Raw genomic sequence first — 19,395 nt, 5'->3', positions numbered from 1 at the left:
AAATTAGCTATAAATATGTTTCCGTTTTCTAATATGATAAACCGTGTTTCTTCTGGTTTTCATTTTCTTTTCTTTTTTTTTCTTCTTTTTTTTGGTCATTTGAAATACATGTCGTTTTATTTCATTAAAAAAAAGAAAAAAAAGCAAAGATTTTCATGGAAGTGTGTGTTTTATTTATACAAAAGTATTTGCAACGCAAATTAAAACAGTACTCGGAAGTTAGGCGAGGTTAATGGCGCCACCTGCCGGTCCGCACTAAAATAGGCTGTGGTATCATATCCGGGTGAGAGTGGCAACGTGCAGGCTTGCTCATCTCGTTTTAAGGGTCGCCTGTGCGGTAACAAGTCTCACCGATGCCTCTCGTAGTGATGTGCGGTTACCCCTGCAGCGGTAAGACACGGAGGGCGGAGGAGCTGAAGGTGTATTTTGAGGAGAGCACCGAGCGAAAGGTTCATATAGTTGGAGAAGGAGCCCTGGATGTGGACAAGAACACTGTTTACGCAGGCGAGTGAAGCTACCTGGGTCTGTTCAGCTGCGTGTTTCTGGCGATGCCCTTTCTTTATCTTTTTAAGACCTTTTAAGTCCTGCTTGGAAAATCGTCTTGCACGCTTGAACCGTTTCTTGCCCTGCTGAGTCAGCGTTATAACGCCTCCTGCGAGCTGAAGCGATGTTATCTTACCTGGCGGAAGTGATTCACAGCAGGAACCAGTTAGCCCTAAAAAACAACAACAACAACAACAACAACAACAAAAAACATCACCTGTAAAATCAAACAGACTACTAACTGGCTTATCTGCGTAAGTAGTGTAATATAATATTCTTCATTCGGCGCACACCACGTGCTTTATGCTTTAAATCTTGTGCCGGTGTTTATTGTATCACTATCGAGATTGTTGTTTTTTTTTATTATTTTATTATTATTTTTTTTTTTTTTATCTGGGATTGGGGCAGCATTAAATTCGTGGAACTTTGAATGGACTTTGGTGTGCAAACGTCTGCAGTAACGTGCCGACATTAGAAATACTCCTATAACTCAATGTCCCACGACGGGATTACAGAAAAGGTTCTCTCATTACTAAAGCAGGTTTTTCCTACACCTATTATTAACTTTAGTTCACAGCACCTAAGCCATGTAACTTATTGCCTCTACATAGGCTTTTTTTTTTAAAAATTTTTTACCAGTGTCTGGTGATTATTTTTTTTGTATTGCTGACAGTGCATTTCTGATGTAATGATAATAGTCCAAATGCACAGTTAAAAATCTGCCAACCACTCCTCACTGCTACTACAGCGCCTGAGCTCTCCAGAAAGCTCTTATACTAGAGCTGCAACAATTTCTCCATGAATTGATTATTTGATACACAAAACATGTATTGCCAACTAATGCGATCCATTTTTGAGTCTTTTTTTTAAATAGATAAAAAATATCTCTGTCAGCTTCTCTGACATGAAAATAAACTGAATATCTTTAGGTTGCAGATTGTGGACAAAACTAAACATTTTAGGCTGCATCTTGTGCTTTGGGAAATATGGGTTGACATTTTCTCACGTCTTAAAGAGCAAACGGATAATACAATAATTTTGGGATAATTATCGGATAATGAAAACAATTGTTAGTTAAAGCCACGCAACCGCTTTGTCCAGACATTCCTGACCTCATCGGTTTACTTCTCTGCTCCAGTTCAAACTCCATGTCCCGTCCATATGTTTCCCATATGAATATCATACAGTCTGTACAGATCATAGCAGCCAGTTGCTGAGCGATTCATCTGCTGAACTGTGCATGCTACTAAGAAGATTTGTTTGAAACTGGTTTCTAAAATAACCCTGGACCTGCACTGGACGAACCTCTGCAGTAACTTGTCGGGTGTGTTGCAGATTCCCAAAAGGAAAGCAATGTCCGAGCCTCTCTGAAAGCCGAAGTAGAGAGGTGAGTTGTTGTTTTTTTACATCTGTTTCAGGATCAGATGTCAAAACTACTACCACAAACCTTTCACTGCTAATGCGTTTGTTGTTTAGGAAGGTCAACAGAGACGACATCGTCATTTTGGACTCGTTAAATTACATAAAAGGTAAGTCTTACTCACAAAAGTGTGCTGCGTAGATCCTGTATTATACTTTGATGTGGTTTGACCTCAAACAATGAATTACCTCACAGGCTACCGGTATGAACTGTTCTGTCTCATCAAACATGCGCAGACACCACAATGCCTGGTGAGTAAGTACACTGAATAAAGTTTTTAATTATGTGTTTGTTTTTGTTTTTTTTAAAGTTCTCTCCTGTTACTTTCACGATTAAAACTAAGCAATGACACGCTGTCTTTTGATGAAGGTGTACTGTTTGACATCAGATGAACAGAGCTCGCTATGGAACACCAGCAGAGATGCTGCGGATCAGTACAACCAGGACATGTGAGTGAGAAGGCTCGAAACACACAGAACGGGTGCATTCCACCATTGACTTGTTCCCCTCTATTTTCAATTGAGAACGCAACTGAATGTATTTGTTTCTGTAATTTGCCTTCATCCGCTTTGTGTTTTGAAGCTTCGATGCATTAGTTCAGAGATTTGAAGCTCCAGACTCCCGAAACCGATGGGACAGCCCTCTCTTCACCATCCTGAAAGACGAGGCGCTCCATTTTGAAGCCATTTCTGATGCACTTTTCAGAAGAAAAGCTCCCCCACCGAACCAGTCTACTCAAAGCGTGAGGACATTCACAGATTACAAGCATAAAAGCACGATATTCGGTACATGTACCGCGGTGCTTGAAAGTTTGTGAACCCTTAAAAAATTTTATATTTCTGCCTAAATATGATCTAAAACGTCACCCAATTTTCCCACAAGTCTTAAAATAGATAAAGAAAACCCTATTAAACAAATGAGACAGTAATATTTAAATTTAAAGTGCTCACAGATATGTTGGATTAGAACATTTTCCTCAACAAATAAGTGACCAAGTATAATATTTATTTTATATCATTTGTTTAATTGGATCCTCGTTGACTACTTTTAGGACTGGTGTAAAAATCAGATGATATTTTAGGTCATATTTATACATAAAAAAAAAATATAGAAAATTAGTTATAAAGCTGTTTTTTTTTTCTGCTTCGCAGCAACCGTTGTCATCTGCAAACTTCTTGTACGAGTTGGACAAAATCACACAAGATGTCTTAATGGTAGGTATTTTAGGTTTTCCTGGCATTTCTCGGTCTCAGATTTTCTCCTGTGATATCTGAATTGTCATATTTCAAGACTCAAACATTGAAATAAAAGAATAAATGACCTGAGGGGTCATTTTCAGAAACATCTGTGGTTTAAGCCTCAATTTACAAAGCAACTATTGAACAATGTAAAAATGTCCCTCCATATTGTTGACTAAAGCAAGTATTTATAGCCTGCTGTCAGTTTCCAATGTAACACAAAACTAAATAGATTTTATGTCACCATCCAAGTTGTAATTATGATTCAGAAGTCCTGACTCACTGATGTATTGGACTTTGACGTAAACTCTTGCAGATTCATGACAATAAATAGCAAACCAAAGGGAACTAATGGCCATTAGCAGACAAACGGCACCAAATAAATTTAATAGTTTGGCATTTATTTCCCTGTTTATGTGATGTGCTGCGCTCCACTAGGCAATCAACAGCTGTATGTCCTTGATTTTCTATTGACGACGCGTGTTTGTTAGTTTGTTGCTTTTTCCACTTTTGTGCCGAAGTAAGTACACACGGGTTGCAATTTTTCACTCTTTGCTTATTGCACAATTTTCGAGAGGAAATACTGCTTTAATTATGATTCACCGGCCCTTTTAAGTCTCTATTTGATGACCCTGCTTTGCTGATCTTGTACCCACAACATTACCTTGTAACGTGTTAATGCTAATTCACATTTTTCAGGCAATTTTTAACGCACAGAAGACGAGCGTACCCGGGGATCTCATCTCAGTTCCAGGCGCTACCGAAAAAATATCCTTTTGAACACAGTTTTGATAAATCTTTTCACATTAGGTTTTGGTTGTCCTATTTTCGTGTGGTGTCACTTGTCCGGGAAGCCGTGAGCTGTCACAGTTAATGATTTGACGAATAACTGATTCATTTTAATCATCTACCTCCTAAAGCAAGTCACATTCCCTTGGCGGTGGGAGGCAAACTTCTCCGTATGAAAGAAGTTTGTTGCTAGAAGAGGAAGGTGGAAGAATGTGTGTCCATCAAAAGACTTTAATGATGCCAGGCAATGTTAGAAGGTCTTGGCGGTGGAGAGAAGCCAAATGATATAGATTAGTGGATTTCCACTGTGCAGCACTTTCTCTGAAGCAAACGTTGATTGCCTCCTTTGAACGTGTTGGTCTAAGCAGAAGATAACTTAAAAAGCCCACTGGGTTCTGTGCTGGTCGATCTTTAATGACTGCTGCATAATGAGATTTTGAAATGACGTCGGTAGCATTCCATACATGGTGTTATTTCTCTGTGTTGTCCACCTACACAGGTTGAAATGTGATAATGTGACCTTGAAAGACTTTTGGTTGGTTACTACTTCCAGATTAATTGAAGGGACTTTCCTGTCTGCCGGTGGAAACCGCTGAATGTCCTTAACCTGATGTTAAACATCGAGCTCACCAGGAGCATCAACATGGCAGAGCTGCGGAAACTCCGGCGCCAGTTTATCAGCTACACCAAGATGCACCCGACAGAGAACACAGGACAAATCTACAACATGTTTGTTCAGTATTTAAATAAAAGTCTGCAGTAGAAAAAAAATTTTGTTGTTTTTTTTGGGGGTTTTTTTGCAATTTTTTTTTTTTGCAATTTTCAGTGACAAATAAATATTTAAAGATTTACTGAACCATTTTTGAGCGTCAACATTTATGTATGGAAATACCAAAAGCATTTTTGATGGGGAGAAATTAGTCGTTACCAAAAATCTTATACAAATTTCATACATTATTTACAAATTCATTTGTTGACACAAAAATCAGTCGTTAGAAAATTAATGAAGCTAAAAGCAGGTCAAACTGCTGTTTCCAAAGTCAGTTATTAACCTTCAATCTCAACACACAACACATTATCACTAAATATTCTTCCTCATTAATTGCTGATGTCATAATTTGAAATGAGTAACACCCAAGTCGGAGCACTTTCTCAAGCACAGGTTAGCATTTATTTATTTTTTTATTTTATTTTTATTTTTTTAATATAATCTGTCAATAAAGATGTTGTGAGGGTTTATTGTCATTCATGTTCATTCTCGGGTCATTTACAGCTTTAACTAGTGCTGTTTCAGTACTATGGTGAGGACGAAAGCCAGACTGGAACTTTTCAAATATCTAGAAACTAGAATTTAGGTACTCATTTAAACAATAGTGCCAGATTTGTTTGTAAACACAATTCTTTTATTGAATGAAAAGCAAAAAACATACACATTTCAACTGTTGTATTTTACAAAGGGCATCCATTGAGAAAGTTGTTGAATATAAATACCAGCAGAGACAGCAGTTAAGGATAAATAAGGTATTTTACAAAGGGAAAAAATGAATGATGTTCTTATATATGCAAAAAAAATAATTATTTGTATTTACAGGTTTGTCTTCACTTGTCCCTATCGTTTCAGAGTTTTTTTCTTCAAAGGGACAGCGGTGCCAAATATTCTGTCCCAGTGGCTGAAGTAAGGAGCGTAGTTAGTGCTTGGCTTCTGGCGGTGCATGTCATGAGCCAGTGCACCACCCAGCAGTCCAAAAGGCACCAGGTTGTTCAGGGTCCATGGCAGGTCGTAGCCTATGTGGTCCTCCACTGACATCCAGATGCTGAAAACTGTGAAGATCCATGCGGTCAGTGGGTGACACTTCAAAAGAATTGGATTCTGGCTGCTCCACAGTCCCACTGTCATCAGTTCTGGGATGCTGAGCAGCTCAGTAGACCAGGAGAAAGGTGCCATGTATTCGTGGTGGGCTGCATGGATCCAGCGGTAGAGCTGGGAGTTCTTACGATGTATGTAATGCCAAACAAAGTACTGAGTGTCAAAGAGGAGCAGTATAGCCAGTCCCTCAACAAATAACTCGCACACAGTTGGAGCGTTCTGTGGCAGTGTTGGCGCGAGCAGTATGGACATGCTGAAAATTACGGCGTGGTTATACACAGCTGTCAAGAAGCTCCTGGCCATCATTTCCAGCGTGGGCTGCCTGTCTGGTTGGATCTTGTACTGGTGGAAATAAGGCACCCTTTCTCCCAATAGGTCCAGCACAGAAAAAGGTACACTGAAGATGAAATAACTGCAAAAGGCGATTAGGACGGGGAAGAAAGGAGACGAAATGAGAGGCATGTGGTGAAAAAGCAAATAATCCCAGAATGGCTGCAGGAGACGGTCCGATGCCCTCGAGGGCAGGAACTCCAGGGGCTGCTCACTGATGTTCAACATCTTGCTGTGGTACTGCTGAAGGCAACGGCTGCTGCTGCTGCTGCTGCAAGTCCAGGATAAAGACCCAGCCTTTTATAGGACTTCAACTGAAGGGGCTTTGCACTCAGTCAGACCAGCAGCTACTTTTGTTTTCAGCACCTCAATGTCAGACAAAAAACAGCCTTACAAGAAGATTAACAAACCCGTTCAAGAACATGCACAGGACACGGCCAAACCATAAGCCCGAGACGGGTATCAGACGGTACAAGGTTAACCATTTTAATGCATCCAAGGAAGGAGGGCAAAAACACTTTTGTAAACGTGAAGTCTGACCCAAATATCTGTTTTCTTATTCTTATAAGATTTTTTTTTTTATTTCTCAACCTCTTATACCACAAAATCTTCATTTATTTTACTGCTGATGACAATGCTCTCATAGCATACAAAAGTGAATCATTTCAGTTATCTATAGAATTTAGATATTGATGGATGAAAATATGGTCTATAGATTTTTAGATAGATCTCTATTGAAATAGCTAAACAGCAAAGCTGTGAATTCAAACTTAACAGTTTTGATGTTTAGTTTTGATGAGCCAAAAGCGTACAAAGTCAGAGAACACACTGAATGATCATAACATCATTTATTGTAGAAATGGACAATTTCATTGAAATCACGGTTTGTATATCATAATCTGTTCATTTGTTTACTCGTCGGTGCAGCAAAGCTCTTCTTCACCAACTACTTCTTGTCACCGGCTACCTTCCTGGAAACCGTTTTGTTGGTGTTGGCATATTTTTGTCGATCATTTCTGAGGAGAAAGAAGAAACAAGCTCTTAACCTCTGAACCTCTGAAAGAAATGTCAATCGTTTTCGGTGAATAAAAATGTTTCTTCCACTACCGTGTATAAACACAGCAGAACGTGGACCTCAGTGTCATCAGGTAGATGTACCTGCTCATTTTGACTTTGTTCCTACATCCCAGTCCTCCCTCCCAGTGGCTGGTGCGTGCTCCTCGAGTCATCATGCTGCCACAGCTGATGCAGGGCTTTCCGTTGCCGTATGGCTGCGACAAAGAATCGACACGGTGTGAATTACATTCAGAACTGTTTCCATTCTGAGGCAAAGTCTAACCTTATGCATTGATGCGTCAAAGGCACTGGGCTGGTTGTGGAACTTTAAACACTCTATAGGGCTTTATAGGGCTGATCCTGCTGTCACTGTCCAGCCAAAGGGGCAAGGTGTGAAGATATTTGCTCAAGAGTTTCACGTGTGCAAAATTTGAAAGGATTTTCCACTTTAAACTTTTCTGTTAGAAATGAATGATTAAAATGAAGGTAAAATCATGCAGCTTAGAATTGAATTGAGGAGTAAAATGCTGAGTCTTAGCGAACAAACTATGACGGTTTTAAGATCTTTTATTGTCACTTTTCTGGTGTTTTCATGTGAATGAACACAGCGGAAGTTGGCAGGGAGCTGGTACACTGACCTTTATCTAACACAATGCAATATAAATCGAATAGTTCACCTGTTCTTTGGCACAGAAGCCGCAAATCATCCTGGTGGCGAGCTCCATGGGATGGTCTTGGTTCTCGTCATGGCACACATCACAGGGGTAAACCCGGCCACAGCAGGGAAACCTGAGAACATGGGTGCAAAGCTTTCACCTACTTCTGCATGTTTCTCTCAAAGCTAGTATACTGGACATGTGAAATGAGAAAGGTCACAGCGAGGACGGTACCTTAGCCAACGATGGCTCTGTTTGTAATGTTTGCACGTTCCTTTTTCTGGTAGTGGCTTTCCCTTTTGCACAGCAGGATCTCTTATCATCTTGCAATTAACAGCATTTGAACCTGCACAAATGAGGAAAAAAAACTGACATTATATTGGCCTTTTTGGTCTGTTTACATTGCTCATATTTAAAGTTCTTTATGCACCGTATAGCTTTAATTTCTAAGCTATATTTTTTACTTTTTGACCTTTATTTAACAGACAGTTAGAGAGAGGCAGGAAATGTGGAACGAGATCAGGTGAGTGATATGCAGGAAATGGCCTAACCAGATGCATAAACCTCATGCCAAACCACTTGGCTGTCAGGTCGCCTTGTGCAGCCATTTTCTTTTATAACAATGTGATGAAAGATTAATTGAAAAGCCAAGTGTGGCAGTGGGTCGTTCTGAGATTTAAAGCCTTTGCTGATCCCTTTGATTGCAAATGTAGGTGACCTGTTTTGATGGTTCGAGACTGGATATACTGAAATCTTGTGCTCTCTGTCAGGATGCTGAGTTGGCTGTGGCATTGTTCACAGTTGAACTCCTTTGTTTGCCCGTAGAAAAGGTTCTGGTAAGAAAACAGGCCAAAAAAAAAAGATCTCAGAGAAAGTCAGAGCTCACTCAGATCAATTTCAGATATCTCTGAAAACATTTCACAGTGTGGATATTCACGCAAAACCGATGTGCAGTGTGTAAGCAGGACACGTTTCCTCACCGGCACGTGGCCTTCGTGGGAGCAGCTGAGGCAGCCAACAATGAGATCACAGTCCTGAAGCACGAGGTCAGCAGGTGCAGCGTTGTGGAGGTCCAAGTAACCCAGGACGTCGCTGTAATGGTGGAGCATGCAGGGCCTGAATGCAGCATTTATGCTTGCATTACACTTTTCACACTGAGCTAAGCAGGGGGCCCTTCCAGTGAGCGTCAGGTCGGCAGTTACCTTACACCTGTGGACGGCACATAGAGGCATCAGATCTCTGGTAATACCCATCAGTTATCAAGTGCTTGTTCATTGTCCTCACCTGTTACACTGAAGACAAACAGTAATCTGTTGGGCGACCACTGTAGCTGTGTTCTCTCCCAACCTCAGCCCCAGCAGCTTCACCTCTGTGCCTCTGCGGGGGTCACGGATCTTTATGTTCTCCACCAGATGACTTGCTTCCTCTTGCTGCTGCCCTTCATCACAGTCCAGACTCTCCTGCTGCACTAACTTTTCTCCCTCACCTGGCCTCTCTTTTTCCGTGTTTTTAACTTCTCCTGCATTGCAGGTATCCTCGTGCGTATCCACGGCCGCAGCATCAGAGGCGGAGTCAGATGTTTCACCTGCTGTTGCCTGGAGCTCCTGATATGATATGAACTGCAGTCCAGCTTTTTCTAAATCAATGTCTTTTTTCAACTGAAAAAGATCAAATCAAACAATATCATTTTTTTATTTTTTTTTGTATATTCAAAAGGGGAAAAAAAAACACAATTCACAATGCTGTTCATGCAGGTCGCCCTCTCACCTGCCTGGCTCCTTCGGTGAACAGTCTCTCCAGGCTGCGATCTAGCCAGCGAAGAAAAGGCCGGAAAAGCAGTTCTACCTTTCCCAGAAGCTGATTGGTTGCGTGCTTGGCTTGAAGCCATTCCAGTGATGCTTGCTGCACATGTCTATGGAGCCAGAGATTTAATGAGTGATTTAAAGTGACCGTAGCTGCTGTCAATGCCACTGACACGTTCAAATAATCTGTAGGTTGCTTTTACCTTCCCATTACTGGTGGCAGATCCTGGTCCAGTGGTATATCCAAGGTAAAAATCTGAGGAAAATATAACAAGGTGATGAGAAACTTTTTTTCCCATGCCAACCATTTATTATATATAGTAGTAAAGAACTGCACTGTAAGCGGAAGCAGTGGTCTTTACCTCTTGGGGGTAATTGTCAGGGAAGCTCACCATGATATCAATTTCTTTCAGATCAAAAGGCTGTAAATCAAAATAACAAAATGCAAAATAACAGTCATCAAATAGAGGTATCAAAGCATGAAAAGCGTGAGATAAGATATTGATAATCATCAGAAAAAAACACCGTTTTCAGGCTGATCAGGTGAATTAATAGTTCTGACATGCAGGTGCATAATTCTTCGGTCGAATGTGTTGCTATGGTTTACCCTGTGTGGCTTACCCTAGTCATAAGGAAGTGGCAACTCTTGAATTACTTGTTAAAAACAAACCTTGCACACCAGATGTTAAGCAATTAGCTCAATCTCTGGTGCAGCTTTATGGATATAATTCTCAGATTACCTTGTGCCAATTAAAAGCACACTATCAAACTAAAATGATCCTAGATGGTATTTAGGTTTCAGTATTTGTCACTGTATGACATCACTACAGTCTTGGTCTGTTTTGGTCAACGTAAGGAAGGACTTGTTCAGGTTCACAAGTTATAACTGAGCTGTAAAGTATCGTAGAAGTGAAATGTGGGTGGATCTTCCTGCTCGGCCCTCAAGGTATAAGAGGAGAAAGGTGTTTACCCAGTCTGGATCAGTGGCCCCCACAGTCACCCTATAATAAGTTACTTTGCCATCACTTCGCTCCTGAATGATCAGCTGGTCTTTGGGGAAACGCTTCTGCAGCTGCTTGATCTCCGTGTCTTGCAGGTGCTTGGCGATATCCTCGGTCATGTCGCACAGCTTCACCTCTTGCAGGGCGCCGGGGCAGGTTGCTGGTACAATCCTCGGTGCGGCGGCTCTTGTTTGAATGCCAGGAACAGGCAGGTCATCCTCTGTGGGGAACTGTGGTGGATGCCAGAAGCGACATCTGTCCTCCATGGTGCAGTGGCCTGAGATAAAGTAGCGACACGGGCGGCGGGCGGCTGCCGGGGCGGCCCTGGTGTTATTAGAGGCAGGTGCTCCGTGGCCCCCATCTCCACCATGGCTCTGGGAGTTTGGAGGTGCGGCGTCTGACAGGTCGGGGGTCCTGACAGGTTTCTTCTCATGAGCTTTGGCATCATCTCTCACGTGTAGAAATCTACATTTCTTCCCAAAATTGCAATGTCTTCCTTGAGAGAAGAAGCGGCACAGCTGCTGCTGCTGCTGCGGATGTGGATGTGGAACTGGCTCTGGTTCACCTTCCTCCATTGTTATCAATACCTGAAAAAAAATGAATACAGTTACTTGTTACACCTCTTATGCAGCGGTATGTACTTCATTTACTATTATAATAATAAGATATAGTAATATCTTAAGTATAAAGTAAACTTAAATGTAAATACTCGAGAAAGTAAAGAAAGTAACAAGTAATCAGATGGACTTTTTTTTTTTTTATTTGATTTACCTTTTGATTACCTCACATGAATGATGACGTGAAATATAAGTGGGAGTAAAATGTTTTGTTGGAATTATATGTAGACTGGTCTTAGTAGTAGGATAAGATGAACGTCGCCCATCTACTTAGTAAGTTACCTCAACTTTACTGACAGTCGTGAAACTGTAATTCTAATGTTGGTGTCACTTCATTCAGATCAACTGAGTTATTGTGGAAAGATGGCATTACCTCAAATACCCACAAACGTCCGTGCAAAGGTTTATTCCGTGTGAGGAGAAGACCACAGGAGTTAAAAAAAAAAAAAAAAAAAAAAAAAACCCACAACAACAAGCGTTAACGGTGGGCTTTAACTACAACCTGTCAGCGGAAATCACCGTCAACGCGATTTCCAGTCTTCCTGGGTGGAGGCGTTGCGGCTTTACATGCGACGAAAGGTACTGAATCATTTTGGGGGGGGGATAACAATCTGGTTCCTCGGTTTAGCCAGACGACACCACTATGTTAACGGATATTTTAGTCACGGGATGTCCAAAGGTCTTCTGTTGCGCACCGAAATGAAATGAAATGTAGTTTTGTCGCCCTCCGCAGTCTGGGAGGTTCAAAAGTCGCTCGGCACTTTTTGTTTTTCGAATTTCCATTTCTTTAAGGATTTAAAAGACTTATCATCCATGTTGGCTATAAAAGCTGAGGTTCAAAAGTTAATTTTTAAACCCGGAAAGCAATAACACCACAAAGCCCAATAAGAAGCTGCTCTGGAGCCTTTTGAGTTTCAGATCAAACAGGTATAATAGGCTCATTGAAGTACCGGGGGAAAAAAAAAACTTCTGAAAAGATCCAGCAAACTCCATCTACTGAACTTCTGTCCATTTTTCTCAGCGCACCTACAACAGGTTTCCTGTAGCAAAACCTCTGACATCTGAATAATTAATAACAGGTTTGATAGTTTTTGAAAAAAAAAAAAATTTTTAAATGGAAATATAACCAAACATGAATCAAAGTTATCTAAAGACAACTGGATTTGCTCACTAAACATTAAAAAGAATCATTTTCACTTCATATATTTTCCACCAAATATTGTGCAGACTGAATATAGGGGTTTCTGTGAGACCTGTATATTTATATTCATACTTTGTTTGTTTGTTTTATAAAAAAAAAAAAAAAGAGTGACCTCCATGTCTTTCATGTAACTTCCTCTTAATTAAATACATTCCTGTTGTCTCTCTTTTTAAATTCTTTACACCTGAGGTGTATGAATAATTTGTAGCCCCTGGGTGTCACTTGATATCAGAGAGAGCAAAGAAGCAGCACCCTGATGTGATAAAGTGTTAACGCTGCCGTTTCTGGCTGACGGGTCCACATTCCTCAGATGTTCCTTGTGATCTCTGCTTCAGGATGGGATGTTGCAGACACCAGGCCAGATGTTTGGCTGGGGAAAAACTCTTCGCTGCAACCTCTGTGGGACCACCTGAGGCTCAACTACAGCGACTATTTGAGATCTCCTCTCTTCCCCGTTGTGCCGACCGTCTCTTCCTACTTTATAATCGGCCTGCCTTTCCTTGTTTGTGACATCATGGGAGACAGGTGGGCCTGCGTGCAGCAATTCAAGATGCAGCCAGGCCGTCGGCCAACAGCCTCTGCGCTGTCGCACTTGTGCAGGTGTCAACCTCGTACAACCATGTGTTCCTTGTGCTCCCGGCATCAGTGGCCCAGTGGGCATGGAGGCCGCCTGTGGACCTGCCGGACCAGGCTCCGTCCCTGCTGGAGCTGATTGCCGGGGGATCACAGGAAATCTGCTGCTCTTTGACTTCCAGTACTTCATTTGGCACCTGCTCCATCACAGGATCCGCTGGCTGTACGTCACCTTCCACGCCATCCACCACAATTACTCCTCCCCCCCCTTTTGCTCTTGCCACTCAGTGTCTTGGCGGCTGGGAGCTGGTCACGGTGGGCTTTTGGACCACCCTGAATCCTGTGATCCTGAGATGTCATCTGCTCACCACGTGGGCCTTCATGGTAGTCCATGTCTATGTTTCTATAGAGGACCGCTGTGGCTATGACTTCCCATGGTCCACGTCCCGTGTGACACCGCTTGGCATCTATGGAGGGCCCAGCAAACATGATGTGCACCATCAGAAACCCAACACCAACTTTGCACCGCACTTCAGTCATTGGGACAAAATCTTTGGCACACATACCGATTTCAGCTTCTCTGCCATGGATTAGGCTATTGCATAACTGGGAGCGACTAGATATAGACCTTTGCTTTAATGTGTCTGTGCTTGTTTTTCAAATTCAGATATTTTCCTTTACACACAAAAGGAGCCATGTATTGAAGGACTTTATTAGGGGGGGACGTTTAAGTCTCGGACTACCTGCGTGTAAGGCTGTGTCCTCTTATACATTTGTCATAATAAAGATAGTTATTTCCTGCTTAACTTCTGGCTTTGGACTCCTTGAATTGTGCACACGGTAAACATGGTGCACGGGCTCACGACACCTCACTTATGGGACAAGGTTTATTACACTATTAAATGAAATTGTTATCATTTAAGCTATGTGTAAATGATGCTTTGAATGTATCTGTCTCACAAGGTGTTTGGGTTCTTCACTTTGAAAGTGATCCAGAGCTTTACACAAGGCTTATTTATATTCTTCCTCATTTTAAATGCATGTGTTTCCAGGTCTAGAGACAAAATGATCTGATTACCTGATTCTAGATTTCCTTTTGTATTTTTTTTTAGGTCACGTAACCTGACTTGTAATCCCATACTGGAACTGATACTGTAAATGCATGTGGGACGCTTAAGAATCAAGTTATATATATATATATATATATATATATATATATATATATATATATGCCTCCAGATGACAGCAAAGCACTCCCAATGCAATTTGAATGAACTTCGACCTATATTTCTTATTTTTCACATAATTACAAATACAAGCTAATCGTCGGCAAATAGAAAACAAATAATGCGTACAGAATATTCTGGTAATCAGGCGTATTATTTTCACGTTTTTTTTTTTTTGGTAGTAGATTTTTTTTTTGGGGGGGGGGGGGTGTTTCTGGAGGGTTTGTTGTTGTCATTCCGGTTATGTCGGTGGCACTGTGCGCACCAGCAGCGCAGAGTCGGGGGTGTAAATGGAGTGAGAGTGGTGGCACGCCCGAGTAGAAACTTGCGTTGTTTCCCGGCACGAACAGCGTTCAACTACCGTGTTGAAGATGGGGAAGTGCGGCATCACGTCGTCGAAGACGGTCCTGGTCTTCCTGAACCTGATATTCTGGGTAAGTTCGAAGGTTTTACGCCCGTTTTAGAGGTGCGCCACAGGCCAAGCGCTGCTAAGCTAGTTGGGGCGGCCGACCTCGGTTTCACCAGAGGGATTAGTTTGAGCAGGCGGAGGGAGAGACATTTCCCCCAGAGACACGGTTTGGGAATTCCTGTTGACAAGTCGTTATGTAAACTACATTTGATCACATTTTCAAAATAAAGTGTTTGCTGTGTAAGCTCGCGGAAGTTAAACTATCACTTTTTGAGGCCCCCCCACACCCCTCTCAGTTTCCCCTCTCGGTTTCCCCTCTGCGCCTTCGTGGAGTAGATTCATCCACCGAGCAGCAGAGAATATGATTCAGCAAAAAAAAAAAAAAAAAAAATGTTGATCGTTGCTTAAAAAACAACTGAAGACAGCGGAGCCAGTTCAAAAATAAATGTTTCCTATACATTTTTCCATTTTGCTTTGGTCCAGTTTGGTCTGCAGTTCCAGTCAGTATTCAGATCCTTTGTTTACTGATAATTACAGTTTAAATGAAATACAACTAAGTAAAAAATTATAAATGTGTTATCAGCCATGTGCATTTAAAGTATGAAGTAGCCTACATTTACATTAGTGATATAGGTGTGCAGGTATTGACTGTATAATTGCATTATTATGGCTGATGCACACACTTTAGGGCCGTTGAATCTAATGCATAACTTTTTATTAATTGATCCCACATTATGATGTGCAGTGTGTAAAATATTACTCTTCAAAGTAACTATGGCTGCTAAATACATTTATTTTGGTGGAAAGTACAGAATGTTTCTCTGGAATGTAAGTCAATATAATTTTAATGAACCATCAAATAGAAATACTCTAAGATAACTACTTAGTTACTTTACACAACTGAGGAAGAGGAGTGTCACTTATGATATACTGCTGTTGCATTTTGGACAATGAACAACAGCTAAATAAAAACAACCCTAACTTATTGTATATTATCCTTGTTTATCAGGGGTGCAGCTGGAACAAGACCGTTAAAAGTGGAAAAATTGCTTAAGAAAAACAAACTTTTGTTACTTTTTATTTTAACCTTTATTTAACTGGAAAAGGCCCCACTGGAATTACAAATCTATTTTCCATGGGAGTCAAGGCTGAGATAGGTAACAGCACAACTTAAAAACAAATACAGTTAAGCAAATTTGAACAACACAAACGGAATTACTATTATAATTCTAATAATAATATAATATATTGCAATGTATTGAGTCTCTAATGAGTGAAATATTTGTTTTTGTCACCCACAGGCCGCTGCTGGTATCCTGTGCTACGTTGGAGCCTATGTCTTCATAACATATGATGACTACGATCACTTCTTTGAAGACGTGTACACTCTCATCCCAGCAGTGATTATCATTGTAGTTGGAGCCCTCCTCTTCATCATTGGGCTCATTGGATGCTGCGCTACAGTGAGAGAGAGCCACTGTGGCCTTACAACGGTTGGTGAACCAGTTTACAAATTCAGCTTCAAATAAAAAGTAGTGTAAGTAGTAAAAAGGGTACTTCAGGGTGTATTGTAACAAAGCATTAACATTTTAAATATGGCTGGCTGTAAAACAGCACCTCATTTATCACATTTGATGAAACACAAAACCACAAGGCATCCATTATTCAGTAAAAAGAAGGTAACTTGAACTGGCCAAAGTGGCAGACAACCCCACTTTTTACAAGTGTCTGTTTGTCCTAAGTCTTGAAATTTAATCCACAGTTTGTCGTCATTCTCCTGCTGGTTTTCATGACAGAAGTGGCAGTGGTGGTTCTCGGATATATTTCCAGAGCAAAGGTGAGACAGTCACATACAAGTCAGTACATGTTTGTTTTTTCAGCCTTTCTTGATATTTAACTTGTAACACAGCAGACACTCTCCGATAACACCTGGACAGTCACCCACTGATACCTTAATGATATAATCCACTTGTGTTTGTTGCCATGTTAGTCTGGATCGTCTGTGGAGATGTGTCCACAAATATTTAGTCTCACCCTTCTTAACAGGTGGAAGAGGACGTTAATAGTTCTATCATGAAAGTTTACGATGAGTACAACGGCACCAACAGCAATGCCCAGAGCCGTGCCATCGACTACGTTCAGAGACAGGTGACGACTCAAAATCCTCTTTCCTTTATCACCCGTGCCTCTGGTGCTGTTTCACCTGTGTGCCTATTTGTAAGTAGTTGACACGACTCTTGACTTTTTGTTGTTTTTGTTTCAGCTTCAGTGTTGTGGGATCCACAATTACTCAGACTGGCAGCACACACGCTGGTATGAACAATCAAAAAACAACAGTGTACCAATCAGCTGTTGCAAAGCTAACTTCGGGAGCTGCACAGGGTCTCTTAATCATCCAGAAGATCTCTACCAAGAAGTAAACAACCTCTAAATTTGTCACGTTGTCATACGAGAGACAGCTTTTTTTCTAAATAGAATCACTTCTCCTAGTTTCATATGCTTGAACATTGTGTGTGTCTGTGTGTGTGTAGGGTTGTGAAGCTCTGGTCGTTAAGAAGTTAAAGGAGATCATGATGTATGTCATCTGGACTGCGCTGACATTTGCTGCCATCCAGGTATTTATCTTCTAACCCTTGTTCCATATACCATAACTAGTTTTTGATATTAAAATTTTTTTAAAAAAAAAAGAACTTGCATTGCAGAACTTTTTTCTTCCCCCTTTGAACGTGAGAGTAATTACAAAAACAATTTTGACACGCGCTCACACGATACTGCCTACTCATTTCCTACCCTTTCATTTGTAAAACCGTTGATACATTATTTAGAGTGACACAACTCACACGAAATGACTTGTTTCAATATCAGAATTTGATGCATTTGGTCAAATAACAATTACTAATCTCGAAGAGCTGCATGATTGAATCATTTCCATTCAAGTTAGTTTAGGGCACACCCCTAAGGTTAGTCTGCTCGGCTCTAGTGAGCATGCTCTGCCCATAGAGCATGCCCAGTGTGCTTTCATCTGGTCAGTGTGGTAATTTCTCACCAGACACCAGATTTAAAAACTCAGTGTACTGTGAAATACAGAGAGATTTACCTGGCAGGGTTGCTACCCTTTAAATGTTTTTGACTTCTCTACTTTGTATGTAAAGTAAACAGACTGTTAAGAGTAGCAGGTGATGGACATTTAGCTGCTTTTACATTTGTTTTTATTGGTATCATTTTTTTTCCTCCTCAAATGGTCTGTATCTCAGAATTAGCCACCATTAAACCGGATTTATGGATTCAGTTTTCTTCAGACCTCATCTGACATCTGTTTGAAAACACTCCCTCATTCACTTTTGCTTGCATACTGCACAGAGTATAAAAACCATGTACTGTGCAGATGGAAGTGCTAATCAGCAGCAATTACAGTGTATAAACATATACTGTAAATATGCTCCTCTGCTCTATTGTAAATTGTAAATACAAATCTATTCTATCTGTTGTAAATCTATCTGAAGTTGAGCAACATGTTTACCTCTTACCTTTACATAAGTTTGTTATTTTGTTTGCAGCTGTCACAAGTGAACTTGTGACTTGATGAGACAAAGATCTGCAGGATTATATTTAAGCATAATTCCACACCCTGAAAGCTTAAATTTTATTTGTCGAACCTATTTATTTTCTGATTTACTGCTGAAGTCGTGAGCAAAAAAATGCCGCACCATAAGGCCTTAAACTGTCTGAGGATTTGTAACTGACATCTACACCGTCTCTTTCTTTTAGATGTTGGGGATGCTGTGTGCTTGTGTTGTGCTGTGCCGCAGAAGCAGAGATCCTCCCTACGAGCTTCTTATTACAGGGGGCACCTGCGCATAGACGACACATTTCTCACCAGAACACTCATTCAGAATGTATGGGTCATTGGTGAGAGCATGACAAAAATCTATTACCACACTAACCTTGACACACTAATCACAGTATACTTATATATTTGACCTGTTTCTCCATAAAGCTACTGGCCAAATTCTTCAAAGGTCAATGAGAATGAGACAATTGTCTTTTGCTCCGAGGACGGTGTGATGACCTCATTCTTACCTAACTCAAACCTTGTTAGTCGTGTGTGGAGCCGAGATACGGACAGGGTAATTTCCTCATTGTTAGTTTGCACTATGCGTATGGATTACATTTATTATATTATATTTTAAAATCCGTCATGTGCTTGAATGAAAGATTGTATAATTTTAGCTTGTACCTATTACTATTGCTACTGCTATTCTACGACGACTACTACTATAACAACTCACTTATGGTTTTAACCTCCCCTGTCACCAGCAGTATTCTGTCCACAAATTGTTAACACCACAGCCCAGGTCAATGACATAGCATGTTTTTGTGTATAAAATATGTAACCTAACTGTAGCTTTTGCTTATGTGATCTTTATTTTAGGAATCAAACCTTTTAGTGTGAAGGGTGTTTGAAGTAATAATGTAATCTAATGTAATGTTTGAGTTTGTCTCAACAGTCTACTGATGGTAGCTTTAGAATAGGATTTGCTGATGTGTAGCAGTGGAAAGACTCAAGAATGTAAATAAAATGTATGGAAGGTGAAAGTTTGAAATTTTATCAAATATGTTTTCTGGTTTATTGTTTACATTTCTGTTAGAAATAACAGAAATGTAAA

The 19,395-nt window shown here is 40.7% G+C and overlaps 5 protein-coding genes across 6 annotated transcripts; 3 read left to right on the top strand and 2 right to left on the bottom strand.

Annotated features, from left to right (window-relative positions):
* Positions 1-287: 287 nt before the first annotated feature.
* Positions 288-4,773, top strand: kti12 (KTI12 chromatin associated homolog). 2 transcript variants are annotated; one of them, XM_069163416.1, is made up of 9 exons: positions 288-390; positions 1,879-1,930; positions 2,020-2,072; positions 2,159-2,214; positions 2,333-2,412; positions 2,546-2,705; positions 3,115-3,177; positions 3,901-3,971; positions 4,612-4,773. In XM_069163416.1, exons 1-9 carry the CDS (start codon positions 354-356, stop codon positions 4,751-4,753), a joined length of 714 nt encoding a protein of 237 aa, XP_069019517.1. In that variant the 5' UTR covers positions 288-353; the 3' UTR covers positions 4,754-4,773. The 2 variants fall into 2 exon arrangements, with proteins under 2 accessions (XP_069019517.1, XP_069019516.1); XM_069163415.1 differs by having other exon boundaries at positions 288-504.
* Positions 4,774-5,583: 810 nt separating this feature from the next.
* ch25hl1.1 (cholesterol 25-hydroxylase like 1, tandem duplicate 1) lies at positions 5,584-6,442 on the bottom strand. The gene has a single exon (XM_069163417.1). It carries the CDS (start codon positions 6,413-6,415, stop codon positions 5,600-5,602), a length of 816 nt encoding a protein of 271 aa, XP_069019518.1. The 5' UTR covers positions 6,416-6,442; the 3' UTR covers positions 5,584-5,599.
* Positions 6,443-7,020: 578 nt separating this feature from the next.
* LOC138206595 (uncharacterized) lies at positions 7,021-12,004 on the bottom strand. Its single transcript, XM_069163409.1, has 12 exons — positions 11,693-12,004; positions 10,672-11,289; positions 10,064-10,123; positions 9,905-9,957; positions 9,667-9,811; positions 9,184-9,557; positions 8,880-9,108; positions 8,618-8,732; positions 8,134-8,245; positions 7,921-8,032; positions 7,346-7,458; positions 7,021-7,203 (listed from the first exon to the last, which is right to left on the bottom strand). The coding sequence occupies exons 2-12, from the start codon at positions 11,275-11,277 to the stop codon at positions 7,134-7,136; spliced, it is 1,989 nt and encodes a 662-aa protein (XP_069019510.1). The 5' UTR covers positions 11,278-11,289; positions 11,693-12,004; the 3' UTR covers positions 7,021-7,133.
* Positions 12,005-12,830: 826 nt separating this feature from the next.
* ch25hl1.2 (cholesterol 25-hydroxylase like 1, tandem duplicate 2) lies at positions 12,831-13,835 on the top strand. The gene is given in 4 exon segments (XM_069162350.1): positions 12,831-13,104; positions 13,107-13,237; positions 13,240-13,359; positions 13,361-13,835. Coding segments are annotated over 4 exon segments (852 nt in total). The 3' UTR covers positions 13,688-13,835.
* Positions 13,836-14,554: 719 nt separating this feature from the next.
* tspan3a (tetraspanin 3a) lies at positions 14,555-19,342 on the top strand. Its single transcript, XM_069163418.1, has 7 exons — positions 14,555-14,753; positions 16,030-16,221; positions 16,491-16,565; positions 16,775-16,876; positions 16,992-17,144; positions 17,260-17,343; positions 18,497-19,342. The coding sequence occupies exons 1-7, from the start codon at positions 14,691-14,693 to the stop codon at positions 18,587-18,589; spliced, it is 762 nt and encodes a 253-aa protein (XP_069019519.1). The 5' UTR covers positions 14,555-14,690; the 3' UTR covers positions 18,590-19,342.
* Positions 19,343-19,395: the final 53 nt, after the last annotated feature.

Source organism: Embiotoca jacksoni, unplaced genomic scaffold, assembly GCF_022577435.1.
Source record: "Embiotoca jacksoni isolate LCO1_2020_lvr unplaced genomic scaffold, fEmbJac1.0.p SCAF_3, whole genome shotgun sequence".
In the NCBI taxonomy this organism is placed as follows: Eukaryota; Metazoa; Chordata; class Actinopteri; family Embiotocidae; genus Embiotoca; species Embiotoca jacksoni.
Note: the sequence above shows the minus strand (reverse complement) of the source record. Positions and strands in the feature narration are given on the sequence as shown.

Excerpts from the sequence above, each read along its gene's own strand:
- ch25hl1.1 (XM_069163417.1), bottom strand. The coding sequence starts at position 6,415 with ATGTTGAACATCAGTGAGCAGCCCCTGGAGTTCCTGCCCTCGAGGGCA.
- kti12 (XM_069163415.1), top strand. The coding sequence starts at position 354 with ATGCCTCTCGTAGTGATGTGCGGTTACCCCTGCAGCGGTAAGACACGG. Across the intron at positions 1,931-2,019 it reads CTGAAAGCCGAAGTAGAGAG|GAAGGTCAACAGAGACGACA; the intron begins GTGAGTTGTTGT and ends TTTGTTGTTTAG. Across the intron at positions 2,413-2,545 it reads GATCAGTACAACCAGGACAT|CTTCGATGCATTAGTTCAGA; the intron begins GTGAGTGAGAAG and ends TGTGTTTTGAAG.
- tspan3a (XM_069163418.1), top strand. The coding sequence starts at position 14,691 with ATGGGGAAGTGCGGCATCACGTCGTCGAAGACGGTCCTGGTCTTCCTG. Across the intron at positions 16,566-16,774 it reads GATATATTTCCAGAGCAAAG|GTGGAAGAGGACGTTAATAG; the intron begins GTGAGACAGTCA and ends CCTTCTTAACAG. Across the intron at positions 17,145-17,259 it reads CAGAAGATCTCTACCAAGAA|GGTTGTGAAGCTCTGGTCGT; the intron begins GTAAACAACCTC and ends GTGTGTGTGTAG.
- LOC138206595 (XM_069163409.1), bottom strand. The coding sequence starts at position 11,277 with ATGGAGGAAGGTGAACCAGAGCCAGTTCCACATCCACATCCGCAGCAG. Across the intron at positions 10,124-10,671 it reads GGGCCACTGATCCAGACTGG|CCTTTTGATCTGAAAGAAAT; the intron begins GTAAACACCTTT and ends TTTGATTTACAG. Across the intron at positions 9,558-9,666 it reads TCACCGAAGGAGCCAGGCAG|TTGAAAAAAGACATTGATTT; the intron begins GTGAGAGGGCGA and ends GATCTTTTTCAG.